Source organism: Mesoplodon densirostris, chromosome 4 (assembly GCF_025265405.1).
Source record: "Mesoplodon densirostris isolate mMesDen1 chromosome 4, mMesDen1 primary haplotype, whole genome shotgun sequence".
In the NCBI taxonomy this organism is placed as follows: domain Eukaryota; kingdom Metazoa; phylum Chordata; class Mammalia; order Artiodactyla; family Ziphiidae; genus Mesoplodon; species Mesoplodon densirostris.
The window spans coordinates 54,764,255-54,782,651 of NC_082664.1; the positions used below are offsets into that span (position 1 = coordinate 54,764,255).

Sequence of the window (18,397 nt, forward strand, 5' to 3'; positions counted from 1 at the left end):
GCAGAAAATTATAAGACACTGATGAAAGAAATTAAAGACGATACAAATAGATGGAGAGATATACCATGCTCCTGGATTGGAAGAGTCAATATTGTGAAAATGACTCTACTACCGAAAGCAATCAACAGATTCAATGTAATCCCTATCAAACTACCACTGGCATTTTTCACAGAACTAGAACAAAAAATTTCACAATTTGTATGGAAACACAAAAGACCCCGAATAGCCAAAGCAATCTTGAGAACGAAAAATGGAGCTGGAGGAATCAGGCTCCCTGACTTCAGACTCTACTACAAAGCTACAGTAATCAAGACAGTATGGTACTGGCACAAAAACAGAAAGATGTATCAATGGAACAGGATAGAAAGCCCAGAGATAAACCCACGCACATATGGTCAACTTATCTTTGATAAAGGAGGCAGGAATGTACAGTGGAGAAAGTACAGTCTCTTCAATAAGTGGTGCTGGGAAAACTGGACATGGACATATAAAAGTATGAGATTAGATCATTCCCTAACACCATACACAAAAATAAGTTCAAAATGGGTTAAAGACCTAAATGCAAGGCCAGACACTATAAAACTCTTAGAGGAAAACATAGGGAGAACACTCTAAGACATAAATCACAGCAAGATCCTTTTGGACCCACCTCTTAGAGAAATGGAAATAAAAACAAAGATAAACAAATGGGACCTAATGAAACTTCAAAGTTTTTGCACAGTAAAGAAAACCATAAACAAGACCAAAAGACAACCCTCAGAATGGGAGAAAATATTTGCAAATGAAGCAACTGACAAAGGATTAATCTCCAAAATTTATAAACAGCTCATGCAGCTCAATAGCAAAAAAACAAACAACCCAATCCAAAAATGGGCAGAAGACTTAAATAGGCATTTCTCCAAAGAAGATATACAGACTGCCAACAAACACATGAAAGAATGCTCAACATCATTAATCATTAGAGAAATGCAAATCAAAACTACAATGAGATATCATCTCACAGTGGTCAGAATGGCCATCATCAAAAAATCTAGAAACAATAAATGCTGGAGAGGGTGTGGAGAAAAGGGAACACTCTTGCACTGCTGGTGGGAATGTGAATTGGTACAGCCACTATGGAGAACAGTATGGAGCTTCCTTAAAAAACTAAAAATAGAACTACCATATGACCCAGCAATCCCACTACTAGGCATATACCCTGAGAACACCATAATTCAAAAAGAGACATGTACCAAAATGTTCATTGCCGCTCTATTCACAATAGCCCGGAGATGGAAACAACCTAAGTTTCCATCATCAGATGAATGGATAAAGAAGATGTGGCACATATATACAATGGAATATTACTCAGCCATAAAAAGAGACAAAACTGAGCTATTTGTAATGAGGTGGATAGACCTAGAGTCTGTCATACAGAGTGAAGTAAGTCAGAAAGAGAAAGACAAATACTGTATGCTAACACATATATGTGGAATTTAAGAAAAAAAATGTCATGAAGAACCTAGGGGTAAATTAGGAATAAAGACACAGACGTACTTGAGAATGGACTTGAGGATATGGGGAGGGGGAAGGGTAAGCTGTGACAAAGCGAAAGAGAGGCATGGACATATATACATTACCAAACGTAAGGTAGATAGCTAGTGGGAAGCAGCTGCATAGCACAGGGAGATCAGCTCGGTGCTTTGTGACCGCCTGGAGGGGTGGGATAGGGAGGGTTGGAAGGAGGGAGTCGCAAGAGGGAAGGGATGGGGGAACAGATGTATATGTATGACTGATTCACTTTGTTATAAAGCAGAAACTAATAAAAAATTAAAAAAATAAAACACATGACTTAATTTAGATGGGTTGAACAATGAGAGAACAGAAATGTGTTCATAGCTAGTATTTTTCAATGAATGGTTCATGAAATCCTGAGTTTTTATGTTTTGTTTTTTTTTTTTTTTTTGGTTAAGCTTATGACAGATAGGTCTTATGTGGAGTTTCTGTTCTCTAGTCTTTAAATTCAACATTCTTTTATTCAATAAGACTTTATTAAATACATAATTCTTTGCCAAATCCTTTTCTGTGTGCTGTTGGTACGAATATGAAAAACATCACCCTTTTCACAGATAATTCAATTCTTAAATATCACACAGTGAAAGCCGAAGGTAAATGTTCTAATGGTGGCTAAGGTATGTGGGGAGGGGTGGGTGTGGGAAGCTATAATAAGCCACTATGCTTATACAAAAGAGGAAGGAATTCAATTGCCTTGTACAAAAACTAAGAATTTGGTAAAAAACTGATATTGACACTTGACCATGGTAAAGTGGTTTACCAGGTGAATAAGCACTGGAAGAGAATCCCAGGCAGCAGGAATAGCAAGTTCATGCCTTGTTGATTTTGTGAGGAGGACATCTTTGCAAACTGGCACTATTCCTAAAAACGTGGTATCTCCCATGAAGAACAGGAAAATTCCACAGACAGCAAGTTTCTTGGTTGGAAGTACTTAGTTGGAAGTACTTGGTTGGAAGACTTTTTAGGCCATTAAGTACTAGTACCCCAACTATTGCCATAACTTACTGACTGAAATAAGCTTTTGACTTTATCTTTTGCTCACCTTGGAACACAAGTTCCAGTTCTAGTTTTTTTGTTTATCTTGTTTAATGACTAGATTCAAATGTAAATAACACTCATTATAATTTGTAAAGTCTGATTTCATTGAAGAATATATTTTGGCAATTTTTAAAAAATATTGATTGATTGATTGATTGATTGATTGATTGATTTGGCTGCACCGGGTCTTAGTTGCGGCATGTAGGATCTTTTTTTTTTTTTTTTTTTTTTAGTGGCGGCATGTAGAATCTTTAGTTGGGGCATGCGAGATCTAGTTCGCTGATCGGGGATCAAGCCCGGGCCCCCTGCACTGGGAGCTTGGAGTCTTAGCTACTGGACCACCAGGGAAGTCCCCAGATTTCTTACTCATTATGCTGTCAGGGATCATAAATGCACATGACTCCAGAGAACAGGGAGGTGATGTAAATATGTGAAGTCACCCAAGACAATGGGAGTCATGGGGAGAAGGCTGGTTCTCATCCTATTTGGATGTAAGATTCTGAGTGCAGGAATTCTTGGGCTGTTTTGTTCACCATTATATCCCAGTGCCTATCACAGGCCTTGATACATAGTAGGTGCTCAATAAATACTTATTAAATGAATATGTTGAAACGTGTTATACTGGGGAGACCAAACAATACCTAAAGACATTTATTCCTAATAATGATAACAACAACAAACAATAAATAATGTTGTGCCAATCAAACAAAACCCATATAGGGAAGCCCTTTTTGGAACTCATAGCATTATGCAGGAGGTCTCTTCTAGGAAACTTTTATGCAATTTTCCATGAAGGAACATATTTACTCTGCCTTCTCAATCATTTGCAGAACTATCTGTCCTTTGAACATTAAAAAAATGAAAAATGCCTGTTAGCTTCAGTATCTATAGCAAAGGCTCTCTCTTGCATTAGAGACTATTTATGAATACTATTTCAAATATTGCCATATCCTGGAACATTGTTTTAAATAGAATTTCCTTATATAATATCATTCCTGGACTTCATGACAATCAATCAATTTGTCAATAATGATAATATTTGAATAATAACTTCAACTATATGCGTGGATTATTTTGAATTTTCAAATCAACTTCTAATATATTCTCTCATTTTTATCATGTGAAATGTCCATTGCTACCTGTATTTTAATGAAACATCTGTTGAAAATGAATTCCAATGAAATGAATGAAAATACAGTGATTCTTGTATCTTAGTGAAATGACTTCTTTTTGCAAGAGAAACTTTTTTCTATTCTTTGAATCTGTAAACATAACATGTCGCTCCATATAGAAGCTGGACTTGGTTTGTCTACCATGTGTATATTTTAGTTTAAAAAATGTACAGCCATGGAAAAGAAGCAGAAAGTTAATTGTATATATTTTTACTTCCTCTTCCTTTTATTCATGCTGTGCTCTTACTCATTTTATTTTGTGCTTATATCCTGATGGGTAGAGGTGCCCCTACTCACCAGTGATTTCTTCCTTATTCTTTCTTTAGCCTTTTCACGTTATCTCCATGTGGCCAACTACTGATCATTGAATTTACATGGAAAGGGTGTCCTAGCAGACACTGTGAGTGCCCTGCTTTCTCCTCTTAGCCTGTTCTGGAGGTTATTGTAGTTTCTTTTGACAGATTCGATTCAATATCCTTCTGTTTGAAAACTTTCACTGGACTCAACAGTGTGTTCAGCCAATGCAGAAGGCTGGTAAGTTGAGACCCATAGAATAATCCTTAACTAATGAAGGACAGGAGTTGGTAGGTAAATACCCCAGCCAGCCTCCTCACTTTTCAGAGGGAGAGTTCTGAGATGTGTTCTATCTAGTTTTCCAAAGGGTCCCCAGCAGCAGGGAGTCAGGTTTCTCACAGTGACAACCACTCATTAGTGCTCCATTACTGGGTTTTCTCCCTTTCTTTGTCTCTTCTCTTCTCCTTCAGTATTCTTCCTGCAACCTCCACCCAAATGAACTATTTTCTTATATTAGGACCTGCTTTTGGGAGGATTCAAAATAAGACAAATACCATCCTACCTGAGGATTTTTTACTGGAGTACATTCTGGTGGGGTTTTTGTTGTTGTTGTTTTATTGGTTTTGGGGGGGGTTGTTTGTTTTTTCATGTTCTTCCTTCCTTGCGATTTTTCTCTGTGACTCAGTATTCAAGTTCCTTCCAATCAAAGAATCATATGTCTCAGATTATCTCTAACTCAAGGCAACTGGCAGCTTTTACTATAGTTAACTATTTCATATCAATTTAATCGAAGTGTTGGGGATGAAAAACTAAGTTCCTTTTTAAAAATTAAAAGGCCCAGATCCATGGAGAGCCAAATCTCTAAAAATATAAAGATGATTAGCACTACATTGTTTTCAATTTTTTTAAACCATGTTTATCTTCAGCTAGCTGTTATGTTAGGTAGTAGCCAAAACAAACCTACCAATACAATAGTATTTTCTTCCTACAGAATGTATTCTTAATTAACCCCAAATTAAACCTTTGTATTACACATCCAGAAGACCTCACGAGGAACTGACTCTAAAATTAATGGTCATGAATCCCAGTCTACAAACTCAGGTTTGAAAGAAATATATCTTTATTATTCTATAATTCAACTTCATTTTTATTTCAGCCACCTATTCTGCCATAATTTCAGAAATTGTATCTCAGTCGACGTGGAGTTCCCATTTCTACCAGATTTTATTTAAATTCTAGGGGTTGCTGTATTATACCAAGGTGTGGGGCATGAGATCTGGATCTTTTGACAGGCACATATCTTCTAAGGTCTCCCTCATTTCTACTGTCTTGCCACATTCAGTTCTGACCCGTCTCTCTGCTTCTTCCATTCCATTGTGTGGGGCTGGGGCTGTTCCCCTGAGGCATGGAGCCTTTCCCATGAGACTCACTATGGCCTGTCTGTGTAGCCAGTCATACTTAGTGACCTCAAAGCAGGAAGGGACACACGCATCCCCTCTGCTCTTGAATATGCAGGTGCTCAGGATTTGGTGTGGGAGTCAAGAAGCCAGTCCTCTCTGTCTCAGACCAACTGAAGTAACTGTTGCTTAGCCCAAGAAAACTTTCTTTTTGTTGGCCAGGAGGGGAGGAACTGAAGGGAACATGGGAAGAATTCTCTTCCTCAGAGATATTTCCTAAAATATACTTTCCATGTTGTAGTTATTGAAGGTTTAGGATTTTGGAAAATAAAAACCACAGACTGTTTGGTCTCTCCTCTCTTTCATTTCCCTTCCCTTCTTTTCCCTTTCTTTCTCTTTCTTTTCTGTCATTCTACTTCATCACATCCCTCCCAGGATGAATAATTTATAAATCTATCTATCTATCTATCTGTCTATCTATCTATCTATCTATCTAGCTCTCGTATTTCCACCACAGAGAACATCAAGCATGCTAGAATGTTGACATACCAATCTTAAAGGAGCCAAGTCTCTAAGACAACTGCTGTGGTGACCCATGCCTTCCATCATTGAGAGCTGATGGGCACTTTTTTATGAGCACTGTATACATAGAGAATGTTTATAGCTGGTGGTGTATGTCTGTGCATGTGTCATTAAAAGCAGACTTAGTTGGAATAATTTTTATGTAATTTGAGCCATGTTTTGGCAATAACTATAAAACATATTTACAATAATCTATGATTTTTAAATATACTATAGATGCTTCACTTGATAGATTTACTTTTTTATTTTATGTATTTCACCTTTCTCTACTTTTTACTTTGATTTGATGAACCTCCCAAATAAAAATTAACATACTGTCCACTCAGTGTTTCTCTTGTCCCTTTTCAACTTCTCTGTTTCATTTCCTTATTACTTAAAATGAGCTTCAAATAGTAATCTGTCTCTGATATGTTGCTATGAAGAATGACTGGCTATCTAGATCCTGCAGTATGTTTTAGAACAATGCTCTTGTCTCATGGTTATAAGGAAGCTGATGATCTCAATGGCTTTCCATGTTTATTCTTGCGTAGTGATGGGATAATTCAACCAAAACATGCAATAGATATTTAATGAACACTCAACCACATACATGATTTACTGCAATGAGATTAATCTTTCTTAATTTCCTAATTACCTATATAAGTGCAGAAAAAGAAACATAATGCATGGACTCAAGGTGGTGTTGGAGAGTTTAAGAGCACTATAAAAAACTAGCATTCACTTGCACTTCACTTTTGCTTATGAGCTTTTTTTTTGTCTTTCTGTGTCTGACTTATCTATTTTTTTAACACCTTTATTGGAGTATAATTGCTTTACAGTAGTTTCTGCTTTATAACAAAGTGAATCACCTATATGTATACATATATCCCCATATCTCTTCCCTCTTGCATCTCCCTCCCACCCTCCCTATCCCACCCCTCTAGGTGGTAAAAAAGCACCGAGCTGATCTCCTTGTGCAATGCGGCTGCTTGCCACTAGCTATCAATTTTATATTTGGAAGTGTATAGATGTCCATGCCACTCTCTCACTTTGTCCCAGCTTACCCATACCCTTCCCCATGTCCTCAAGTCCATTCTGTAGTAGGTCTCCATCTTTATTCCCATCCTGCCCCTAGGTTCCTCATGACCTTTTTTTTTTTTTTTTAGATGCCATATATATTTGTTAGCATACAGTTTTTGCTTTTCTCTTTCTGATTTACTTCACTCTCTATGACAAATTCTAGGTCCAGCCACCTCACTACAAATAACTCCATTTTCTTTCTTTTTATGGCTGAGTAATATCCCATTGTATATATGTGCCACATCTTCTTTATCCATTCATCTATTGATGGACAGTTAGGTTGCTTCCATGTCCTGGCTATTGTAAATAGAGCTGCAATGAACATTGTGGTACATGACTCTTTTTGAATTATGGTTTTCTCAGGGTATATGCCCAAGGGTGGGATTGCTGGGTCATATGGTAGTTCTACTTTTAGTTTTTTAATCAATTTACATTCACACCAACAGAGCAAGAGGGTTCCCTTTCCCACACCCTCTGCAGCATTTATTGTTTGGAGATTTTTTGATGATGGCCATTCTGACTGGTGTGAGGTCATACCTCATTGTAGTTTTGATTTGCATTTCTCTAATGATAAATGATGTTCACCATTCCTTCATGTGTTTGTTGGCAATCTGTATATCTTCTTTGGAGAAATGTCTATTTAGGTCTTCTGCCCATTTTTGTGTTGGGTTGTTTGTTTTTTTGATATTGAGCTGTATGAGCTGCTTGTAAATTTTGGAGATTAATCCTTTGTCAGTTGCTTCATTTGCACACATTTTCTCCCATTCTGAGGGTTGTCTTCTCATCTTGTTTATGATTTCCTTTGCTGTGCAGAAGCTTTTGAGTTTAGTTGGGTCCCATTTGTTTATTTTTGTTTTTATTTCCATTTCTCTAGGAGATGGGTCAAAAAGGATCTTGCTGTGATTTATGTCTTAGAGTGTTCTCCCTATGTTTTCCTCTAAGAGTTTTATAGTGTCTGGCCTTGCATTTAGGTCTTTAATCCACTTTGAGTTTATTTTTGTGTATACTGTTAGGGAGTGTTCTAATTTCATTCTTTTACATGTAGCAGTTTTCCCAGCACCACTTATTGAAGAGGCTGTCTTTTCTCCATTGTTTATTCTTGCCTCCTTTATCAAAAATAAGGTGACGATATGTGCGTGAGTTTATCTCTGGGCATTCTATCCTGTTCCAGTGATCTATATTTCTCCTTTTGTGCCAGTACCATACTGTCTTAATTACTGTAGTTTTGTAGTATAGTCTGAAGTCAGGGAGCCTGATTCCTCCAGCTCCGTGTTTCTTTCTCAAGATTGCTTTGGCTATACGAGGTCTTTTGTGTTTCCACACGAATTGTGAAATTTTTTGTTCTAGTTCTGTGAAAAATGTCAGTGGTAGTTTGATAGGGATTACATTGAATCTGTAGATTGCTCTGAGTAGCATAGTCATTTTCACCATGTTGATTCTTCCAATCCAAGAACATGGTATATCTCTCCATCTATTTGTATCATCTTTAATTTCTTTCATCAGTGTCTTATAGTTTTCTGCATACAGTTCTTTGTCTCCTTAGGTAGGTTTATTCCTAGGTATTTTATTCTTTTTGTTGTAACGGTAAATGGGAGTGTTTCCTTAATTTCTCTTTCAGATTTTTCATCATTAGTGTATAGGAATGCAAGAGATTTCTGTGCATTAGTTTTGTATCCTGCTACTTTATGAAATTCATTGATTAGCTCTAGTAGTTTTCTGGTAGCATCTTTGGGATTTTCTATGTATATTATCATGTCATCTGCAAAGAGTGACAGCTTTACTTCTTCTATTCTGATTTGGATTCCTTTTATTTCTTTTTCTTCTCTGATTGCTGTGGCTAAAACTTCCAAAACAATGTTGAATAATTGTGCTGAGAGTGGGCAACCTTGTCTTGTTCCTAATCTTAGTGGAAATGCTTTCAGTTTTTCACATTCAGGATGATGTTGGCTGTGTGTTTCTCATATACGGCCTTTATTATGTTGAGGTAAGTTCCCTCTGTGCCTACTTTCTGGAGGGTTTTTATCATAAATGGGTGTTGAATTTTGTCGAAAGCTTTTTTTGCATCTATTGAGATGATTATATGGTTTTTCTCCTTCAATTTGTTAATATGGTGTATCACATTGATAAATTTGCATATACTGAAGAATTCTTGCATTCCTGGGATAAACCCCACTTGATCATGGTGTATAATCCTTTTAATGTGCTGTTGGATTCTGTTTGCTAGTATTTTGTTGAGGATTTTGCCTCTATGTTCATCAGTGATATTGGCCTGTAGTTTTCTGTCTTTGTGACATCTTTGTCTGGTTTTGGTATCAGGGTGATTGTGGTCTCATAGAATGAGTTTGGAGGTGTTCCTCCCTCTGCTATATTTTGGAAGAGTTTCAGAAGGATAGGTGTTAGCTCTTCTCTAAATGTTTGATAGAGTTCGCCTGTGAAGCCATCTGGTCCTGGGCTTTTGTTTGTTGGAAGATTTTTAATCACAGTCTCAATTTAAGTGCTTGTGATTGGTCTGTTTATATTTTCTGTTTCTTCCTAGTTCAGTATCGGAACATTGTGCTTTTCTAAGAATTAGTCCATTTCTTCCAGGTTGTCCATTTTACTGGCATATATTTGCTGTAGTAATCTCTCACGATCCTTTGTATTTCTGCAGTGCCAGTTGTCAACTCTCCTTTTTGATTTCTAATTCTATTGATTTGAGTCTTCCTACTTTTTTTTGTTGATGAGTCTGGCTAATGTTTTATCAATTTTATTTATCTTCTCAAAGAACCAGCTTTTAGTTTTTTTGATCTTTGCTATTGTTTCCTTCATTTCTTTCTGATCTGATCTTTATGATTTCTTTCCTTCTGCTAGCTTTGGGGGTTTTTTGTTCTTCTTTGTCTAATTGCTTTAGGTGTAAGGTTAGGTTGTTTATTTGATATGTTTCTTGTTTCTTCAGGTAAGATGGTATTGCTATAAACTTCCCTCTTGGATCTGCTTTTGCTACATCCCATAGGTTTTGGGTTATCATGTTTTCATTGTCATTTGTTTCTAGGTATTTTTTGATTTCCTCTTTGATTTCTTCAGTGATCTCCTGGTTATTAATTAGTGTATTGTTTAGTCCCCCTGTGTTTGTATTTTTTATTGATTTTTTCCTGTAATTGATATCTAATCTCAGAGCATTGTGGTCAGAAAAGATACTTGATATGATTTCAATTTTCTTAAATTTACCAATGCGTGATTTGTGGCCCAAGATATGATCTATCCTGGGGAATGTTCCATGGACACTTGAGAAGAAAGTGTATTCTATTGTTTTTGGATGGAATGTCCTATAAATATCAGTTAAGTCCTTGTTTAATATATCATTTAAAGCTTCTGTTTCCTTATTTATTTTCAGTTGGATGATCTGTCCATGGTTTAAGTGGGGTGTTAACATCCCCTACTATGATTGTGTTCCTGTCAGTTTCCCCTTTTATGGCTGTTAGCATTTGCCTTATGTATTACGATGCTCTAAGTTGGGTGCATAAATACTTACAATTGTTATATCTTCTCCTTGGATTGATCCCTTGATCATTATGTAGTGCCCTTCTTTGTCTCTTGTAATAGTCTTTGTTTAAAGTCTATTTTGTCTGATATGAGACTTGCTACTCCAGCTTTCTTTTGATTTCCTTTTGCATGGAATATCTTTTTCCATCCCCTCCCTTTCAGTCTGTATGTGTCCCTTGCTCTGAAATCGGTCTGTTGTAGACAGCATATATATGGGTCTTGTGTTTGGATCCTTTCAGCCAGTCTGTGTCTTTTGGTTGGAGCATTTAATCCATTTACATTTAAGGTAGTTATCTATATGCATGTTCCTATTACCATTTTCATAATTGTTTTGGGTTTGTTATTGTAGGTGTTTTCCTTCTCTTGTGTTTCCTGCCTAGAGAAGTCCCTTTAGCATTTGTTGTAAAGCTGGTTTGGTGGTGCTGAATTCTCTTAGCTTTTGCTTGTCTGTAAAGGTTTTAATTTCTCCATCATATCTGAGTGATATCCTTGCTGGGTAGAGTACTTTTGGTTGTAGGTTTTTCTCCTTCATCACTTTAAATATGTCTTGCCACTGTCCTCTGGCTTGCAGAGTTTCTGCTGAAAGATCAGCTGTTAAACTTATGGGGAATCCCTAGTATGTTATTTGTTGTTTTTCCCTTACTGCTTTTAATATTTTTTCTTTGTGTTTAATTTTTGATAGTTTGATTAATATGTGTCTTGGCATGTTTTTCCTTGGATTTATCCTTTATGCGACTCTGCACTTCCTGGACTTGATTAACTATTTCCTTTCCCATATTAGGGAAGTTTTCAACTATCTTCTTTTCAAATATTTTCTCAGTCCCTTTCTTTTTCTCTTCTTCTTCTGGGACCCCTATAATTTGAATGTTGGTGCATTTAATGTTGTCCCAGAGGTCTCTGAGACTGTCCTCAATTCTTTTCATTCTTTTTTCTTTATTCTCTCTGCAGTAGTTATTTCCACTATTTTATCTTCCAGATCACTTATCCGTTCTTCTACCTCAGGTATTCTGCTATTGATTCCTTCTAGAGAATTTTTAATTTCACTTATTGTGTTGTTCATCATTGTTTGTTTGCCCTGTAGTTCTTCTAGGTCCTTGTTATACGTTTCTTGTAATTTCTCCCTTCTATTTCCACGATTTTGGATCATCTTTACTATCTTTGCTCTGAATTATTTTTCAGGTGGACTGCCTAGTTCCCCTTCAGTTGTTTGGTCCGTTGGGTTTTTACCTTGCTCCTTCATGTGCTGTGTGTTTCTCTGTCTTCTCATTCTGCTTAACTTACTGTTTTTGAGGTCTCCTTTTCGCAGGCTGTGGTTTCATAGTTCCCGTTGCTTTTGGTGTCTGCCCCCAGTGGCTAAGGTTGGTTCAGTTCGTTGTGTACGTTTCCTCATGGAGGGGACTAGCACCTGTGTTCTGGTGGATGAGGCTGGATCTTTTCTTTCTGGTGGGCAGGTCCATGTCCATTGGTTTGTTTTGGGGTGTCTGTGACCTTATTATGATTTTAGGCAGCCTTTCTGCTAGTGGGTGGGGTTCTGTTCCTGTCTTGCTAGTTGTTTGGCATCGGGTGTTCAGCACTGTAGTTGCTGTTCATTGAGTGGAGCTGCGTCTTGGCATTGAGATGGAGATCTCTGGGAGATTTTCCCCATTTGATATTATGTGGAGCTGGGAAGTCTCTGTTGGACCAATGTCCTGTACTCGGCTGTCCCACCTCAGAGGCACAGGACTCACACTCGGCCAGAGCACCAAGATCCTGTCATCCACACAGCTCAGAATAAAAGGGAGAAAAAAAGAAACAGAGAAAGAAAAAATAAATGAATAAATAAAATAAAGTTATTAAAATAAAAAAATTATTAAAAATAAAAAAATTAAAAAGTAATTTAAAAAAAAGAAAGAAGAGAGAAACCAAACCAAAAAACAAATCCACCAGTGATAATAAGCGTTAAAAACTATACTTAAAAAAAAAAAAAAGGTCAGTCAGAACCCTAGGACAAATGGTAAAAGCAAAGCTATACTGACAAAATCACACAGAGAAGCATATACATACACACTCACAAAAAGAGAAAAAGGAAAAAAATATATATATATTGTTGCTCCCAATGTCACCACCTAAATTTGGGATAATTCGTTGTCTATTCACGTGTTCCACAGATGCAGGGTACATGAAGTTGATTGTGGAGATTTAATCCGCTGCTCCTGAGGCTGCTGGGAGAAATTTCCCTTTCTCTTCTTTGTTGGCACAGCTCCTGGGATTCAGCTTTGGATTTGGACCCGCCTCTGCGCGTAGGTCGCCTGAGGTTGTCTGTTCCCTGCCCAGACAGGAGGGGGTTAAAGGAGCAGCTGATTAGGGGGCTCTGGATCACTCAGGCTGGGGTGGGGGTGAGGGAGGGGCACCGAGTGCGGGGCGAGCCTGCAGTGGCAGAGGCCGGCGTGATGTGGCAACAACCTGAGGCGTGCCGTGTGTTCTCCTGGGGAAGTTGTTCCTGAATCACGGGACCCTAGCAGTGGTGGGCTGCACAGTCTTCTGGGAGGGGAGGTGTGGATAGTGACTTGTGCTTGCACACAGTCTTCTTGGTGGCTTCAGCATCAACCTTTGCATTTCATGCCTGTCTCTGGGGTCTGCACTGATAGCTGTGGCTCACGCCCATCTCTGGACCTCATTTAGGCTGTGCTCTGAATCCCCTCTCCTGGCGCACCCTGAAACAATGGTCCCTTGCCTCTTAGGCAGGTCCAGACCTTTTCCCAAACTCCCTCCTGGCTAACTGTGGCTCACTAGCCCCCTTCAGGCTGTGTTCACACAGCCAGCCCCAGTCCTCTCCCTGGGATCTGACCTCCGAAACCGGAGCCTCAGCTCCCAGCCCCCACCTGTCCTGGCCGGGGTGAGCAGACAAGCCTCTCGGGCTGGTGAGTGCTTGTCAGCACTGATCCTCTGTGCAAGCATCTCTCTGCTTTGCCCTTTGCACCTCTGTTGCTGCGCTCTCCTCCGTGGCACCGAAGCTTCCCCCCCGCCACCCGCCGTCTCTGCCAGTGGAGGGGCTTCCTACTGTGTAGAAACTTTTCCTCCTTCACAGCTCCCTCCCTCTGGTGCATGTCCCATCCCTCTTCTTTTGTCTGTTTTTTCTTTTTTCTTTTGCCCTACGCAGGTATGTGGGGAGCTTCTTTCCTTTTGGGAGGTCTGAGGTCTTTTGCCAGCGTTCAGTAGGTATTCTGTAGGAGGTGTTCCATATGTAGATGTATTTCTAATGTATTTTTGGGGAGGAAGGTGATCTCCACGTCTTACTCTTGTGCCATCTTGAAGGTCTCCATGCCTATAAGCTTTTAAAGGCACTACGAAAATTAATATTGAAAAACAATAGTTTCAACTTATAAATTAAAATATATCAATAAAACAAAATTAATAAATGTATTATGTGTCCTCAAAATGTATGGGTATATTTAAATATGTTTTTTGTGATATGGCATAGGACCTCCAAAAGTCAAAATGGTTTTAAAATATCTCTGTCAAATGCATCAGAGTCAAATATAAATATTACATCATTTAGTGACTACACTTTTTACACTAGTCACTCATTTATTCATTTTCCCACTTATTGGTTTGCCTTACCAATATTTATTAAGCACAGTAACTATACAAGCACAGGACGAGGCTATGGGGGTGGTAATGAAAATAATGACAAAATAAAATGCTTTTCCTGTGCATGTTTTGTACTAGGTACTATTGTAAGCACTTAGCACGTGTTAAATCATCTCACCTCTGTAAGACAGGTAATTATTTTCCTCCATTTCAACAGTGGAAAACTGAGGCACTCAGGAGTAGAAGAACTAGCCCAAGTGCACACAGTTATTAAATAATAGCACAGTCAAGAACCCAGGTATTATTCTCCAGAATTTGTGCTCTTACCACTCAACTATCAGGCCATATTTCAGCGAACGCAGTCATGATGCTTCTGTCTGAAGAGCCATAGTGGAAGCCTGGCTAATGTTATAAGATGTGATATGAAAGGGAAAATAAGGGGGCTATGGAAGCTTATAGCAAGGGACTTAACTAGCCCAGGATGAAATCACTTCTTAAAATATTTTTAATAATACACAAAAATATTTTCTTATGTTTTTCCTACTTTAATTTTTTTTCTCTATGGCATGATTTACACTTAAGCTTGATGATTCCAATGACCCTATGGTTCTTAAGCATAGCCTCATAGTTTAAAAAAGCTGATATTTACAGAATCAAACATAAGTTGCTAGAACAAAATGACAACAATTTCACCTTTATCTCTTTAGAATTTAAAGCTATAAAATTTTGTTACTAAAATATGTATGAGCATTCTTAAAGTCTTGAAAGCATTAGCCCATTTGGGGGTCTTTGTGGGCTATTTTTAACATCAGGGATTATCAGAGAAATAATGCCATCTTTAATAAAACTAAGTTGGACAGTGTGCTGTTTTCAATTTAGATTTGGAAAAGAGAATTTTTAATAAGATTGTGAATACACTTCTGCAATGCACTATAGGTAAAACAGTGGTTTCTTGTTATTTATATATTATTTTATGAGCTTGAAATTCTCTTGAACCTTTTTCTTTAAATATTGTCTATCTAATAGAAAAACAGCTCATCCTTATACAAGGCAATTTCAGGGACAAATATTTCTTAATGTCACCATTGTGTGTTTCCATAATCTAAACATATACTATTAATGGCCCTTAGGCCTTGGGACTTTTAATTTTACTAAAACATGATGTAAAACAAATGAGTTTTACTAATATAATATAACTGTTGGACTGTCTACAATTGTATTTTAACTAAATAGATTTGTAAGATTATATTATTTACCTCAAACTAAGCTATAGGGATTTCTTTTACTTTTTCATAATGCTATGTCAATAATTAAGTATAATATCTATTTAAAAAATATTTAATTAGTAGTTTCTTTTTTATCAGTTTAACAATATTAAATAACTCTTTGAGATGCTTTCTTTTCTACCAAATTGCAATGCCTTTTGCCTCTTATTTTCATTTTGTGAATTCCCCAACAGGTTTATCATAGATATTTATAATTTCAAGTCAACATCTCACAAGAGCAATTAAGATACTATGGAAACTTCCGTGTCCCTTAAGATGACGTTAGAAGGGCCAGCATGCAACAATGATGTTTAAAAAGGTCCTCCAGGCATTCCATACGTATTCCACAGAACCATAATTATAATATGGAGTTGTCTTCTTGCTCTCCTCTGGCATCTTTTCAAATTTATTTTTTTATTGAGGCAACATTGACTAATAATATTATATAAGTTTCATGTGTACAACATTATATTTCTACTTCTTTGTGCCCTACAGCATGGTCACCATCAAAAATTTAGTTTTCATCAGTCACCATACAGTTGATCCCCTTTACTCATTTCACCCCCTCCCTGCTCCTTTCCCTCTGGTAACCACTACTCTGTTTTCTGTATCTACATGTTTGTTTTTGTTTTATTTGGTTTGTACATATATTTTGGGTTTTTGTTTGTTTTTTATATTCCAAGTATGAGTGAGATCATATGGTATTTGTCTTTCTGACTTATCTCACTTAGCATAATACTCTTTTTTTTTTTTTTTTTTTTTTTCTTTTTGCGGTATGCGGGCCTCTCACTGCTGTGGCCTCTCCTGTTGCGGAGCACAGGCTCCGGACACGCAGGCCCAGCGGCCATGGCCCACGGGCCCAGCCGCTCCGCGGCATATGGGATCCTCCCAGATCGGGGCACGAACCCGCATCCCCTGCATCGGCAGGCGGACTCCCAACCACTGAGCCACCAGGGAGGCCCTGCATAATACTCTTAAGGTCCATCCATGTCCCAAAAGGCAAGTTTTCATCTTTTTTATGGTTGAGTAGTATTCCATTGTATCCAAACAAGGCCGACAATATCGAATCACACAAGGAGTTTACCTTCTATTCTGAGAAAAGCACTCTCCAACTCTAAGCTGAAATTAATATCTAAAAAAATTACACAGTACAATTGAACACTTTGTGTTCCCAATATGGATAGATTTCAGTTTTAACTTTGGCATCAAATATTTCTGAATGTGTGAACTCAAACATTGGCCTAATGCATTCCGTCTGTTTTTATTTAGGAATGTATTATATAAGCTGGCACTGTGGTCTAAGCAGAAAAAAAAAGTTCTGTATGTGAACAGAGCTTTTGTGCAGTTTCTACTTTGAGTGTTTGATGAAAAGTCTGTAATACAGCATTTTTTTATTGAATGGATATTTATCTACAATTTTTTTTACCTGAAAAGTTGCAAACAACTTATTTTCACTTGGGAGATTATTATAACCCAAACATTGGAGTGGTGGCCATCATAGTTTGGTGACTATGTTTGAACAGTGGTTTATTTGTTTCTAAGTTTTAAAGCAGTGGTTATGAAAACTCATTGCCTAAACTTTCTGAACAGAGAGGTTAGAGAGGAAATATGGGGGCTGCTTTAAATTACATGATTTTGTTATTCCTTTCAAGATGAAAAACCAGGCCCACTGCTTAGTAAAAACCTCCAGTGATCTTTTATCTTGTGGTTGTATGCAGGTTGCAAAATATGTATCATTTCACCTCAGAATGATCCAAAAATTAAATAAATGACAATCTTCACCATGAAAATACAAGGACTAAACAGCTGCAATATTTATACCTGGAAGGACAAAAGAGATTGTCAGCATTAAAAGAGAAAGGGATTTTTGTTTTAAAACTTTAATTCCTCTTTTCATTCTAATTTTGGAACAATAATCCAAGAACACATAAATTTTAATTCCCTTCTCCATGTGTAAGATCTTAAAACAATTCCATGAGTTTATAACATGTAATTAAAATGAGTAACCATTCTACATGGTTTAAACTTGATTAACACAGTAAGATTTTGGCACAAGAGAACAATGTTTCACTTTAATTGTTTGAGGAAATATAAAGCATACTGTTACTCTAGTTGTAGTAGATCTAAATAGGTGCATGTTCTTTTGTTTATGTCTTTTAGCATCTCCGTCAATTAAACTCTTGGTGGATGACCCTATAGTTGTAAATCCTGGAGAGGCCATAACATTAGTATGTGTTACGACAGGAGGAGAGCCTGTACCCTCTCTCACTTGGGTCAGGTCCTTTGGGACTCTGCCTGAAAAGACTGTTTTGACTGGAGGAACTCTAACCATACCTGCCATCACCTCAGAAGATGCTGGTACTTACAGCTGCATTGCCAATAATAATGTGGGAAACCCTGCAAAAAAGTCTACCAACATCATTGTGAGAGGTAAGTTTGCATAGAGAATGTTACAGCATAAATTTCTATATTTTCATTGAATAGTTTTCATAACATATTTTTAGTGATACTATAGAATAATTTAATAGTATGTTCTTAGTAAAAAAAAAGATTAAAATCCAAATGTGGCATAGGGCATTATGCATTGTTATACAGATTGTGTATTAGTTTAAGGATTTAACAAATGCACCAATTTAATGTTTAATAAACATTTATTGAATCCCTATTACATGCAGAGCTTTAAATTGTGGGATTACATAGAGATCTATAAAACATTATCTTGTACTCAAGGATTCTACTCTCAGATAGTGAAAAAATATATATATCAATTTATAGCCATATGATGCAGTGTTTGGCAAGCATGAGTAAAAGCTATAAACATAAAATTATAGTAGTTTCTGGCTGAGGTTATTAGGGAATATCTAATGACATTTGCATCAGGTCTTGTAGGCTGGGTAGAGTTTTAACAGACTGAGATTAGCTAAGGTCATGGAAAAGTCAGAGT

The 18,397-nt window shown here is 37.3% G+C and overlaps 1 protein-coding gene across 4 annotated transcripts in view; it reads left to right on the top strand.

The window, feature by feature from the left end:
* MDGA2 (MAM domain containing glycosylphosphatidylinositol anchor 2) overlaps nt 1–18,397 on the top strand; it is an 842,328-nt gene that overhangs the window by 554,367 nt on the left and 269,564 nt on the right. For 3 of the 4 annotated variants that reach the window (XR_009531733.1, XM_060096268.1, XM_060096270.1), the window contains exon 6: nt 17,614–17,883. Coding sequence is in view for 3 of the 4 variants with exons in the window: in XM_060096268.1 (XP_059952251.1) it covers nt 17,614–17,883 (270 nt within the window). In the remaining variant the exon portion in view is untranslated. The remainder of the gene's footprint in view (nt 1–17,613; nt 17,884–18,397) is intronic. The other variant, XM_060096269.1, reaches the window with a different exon arrangement.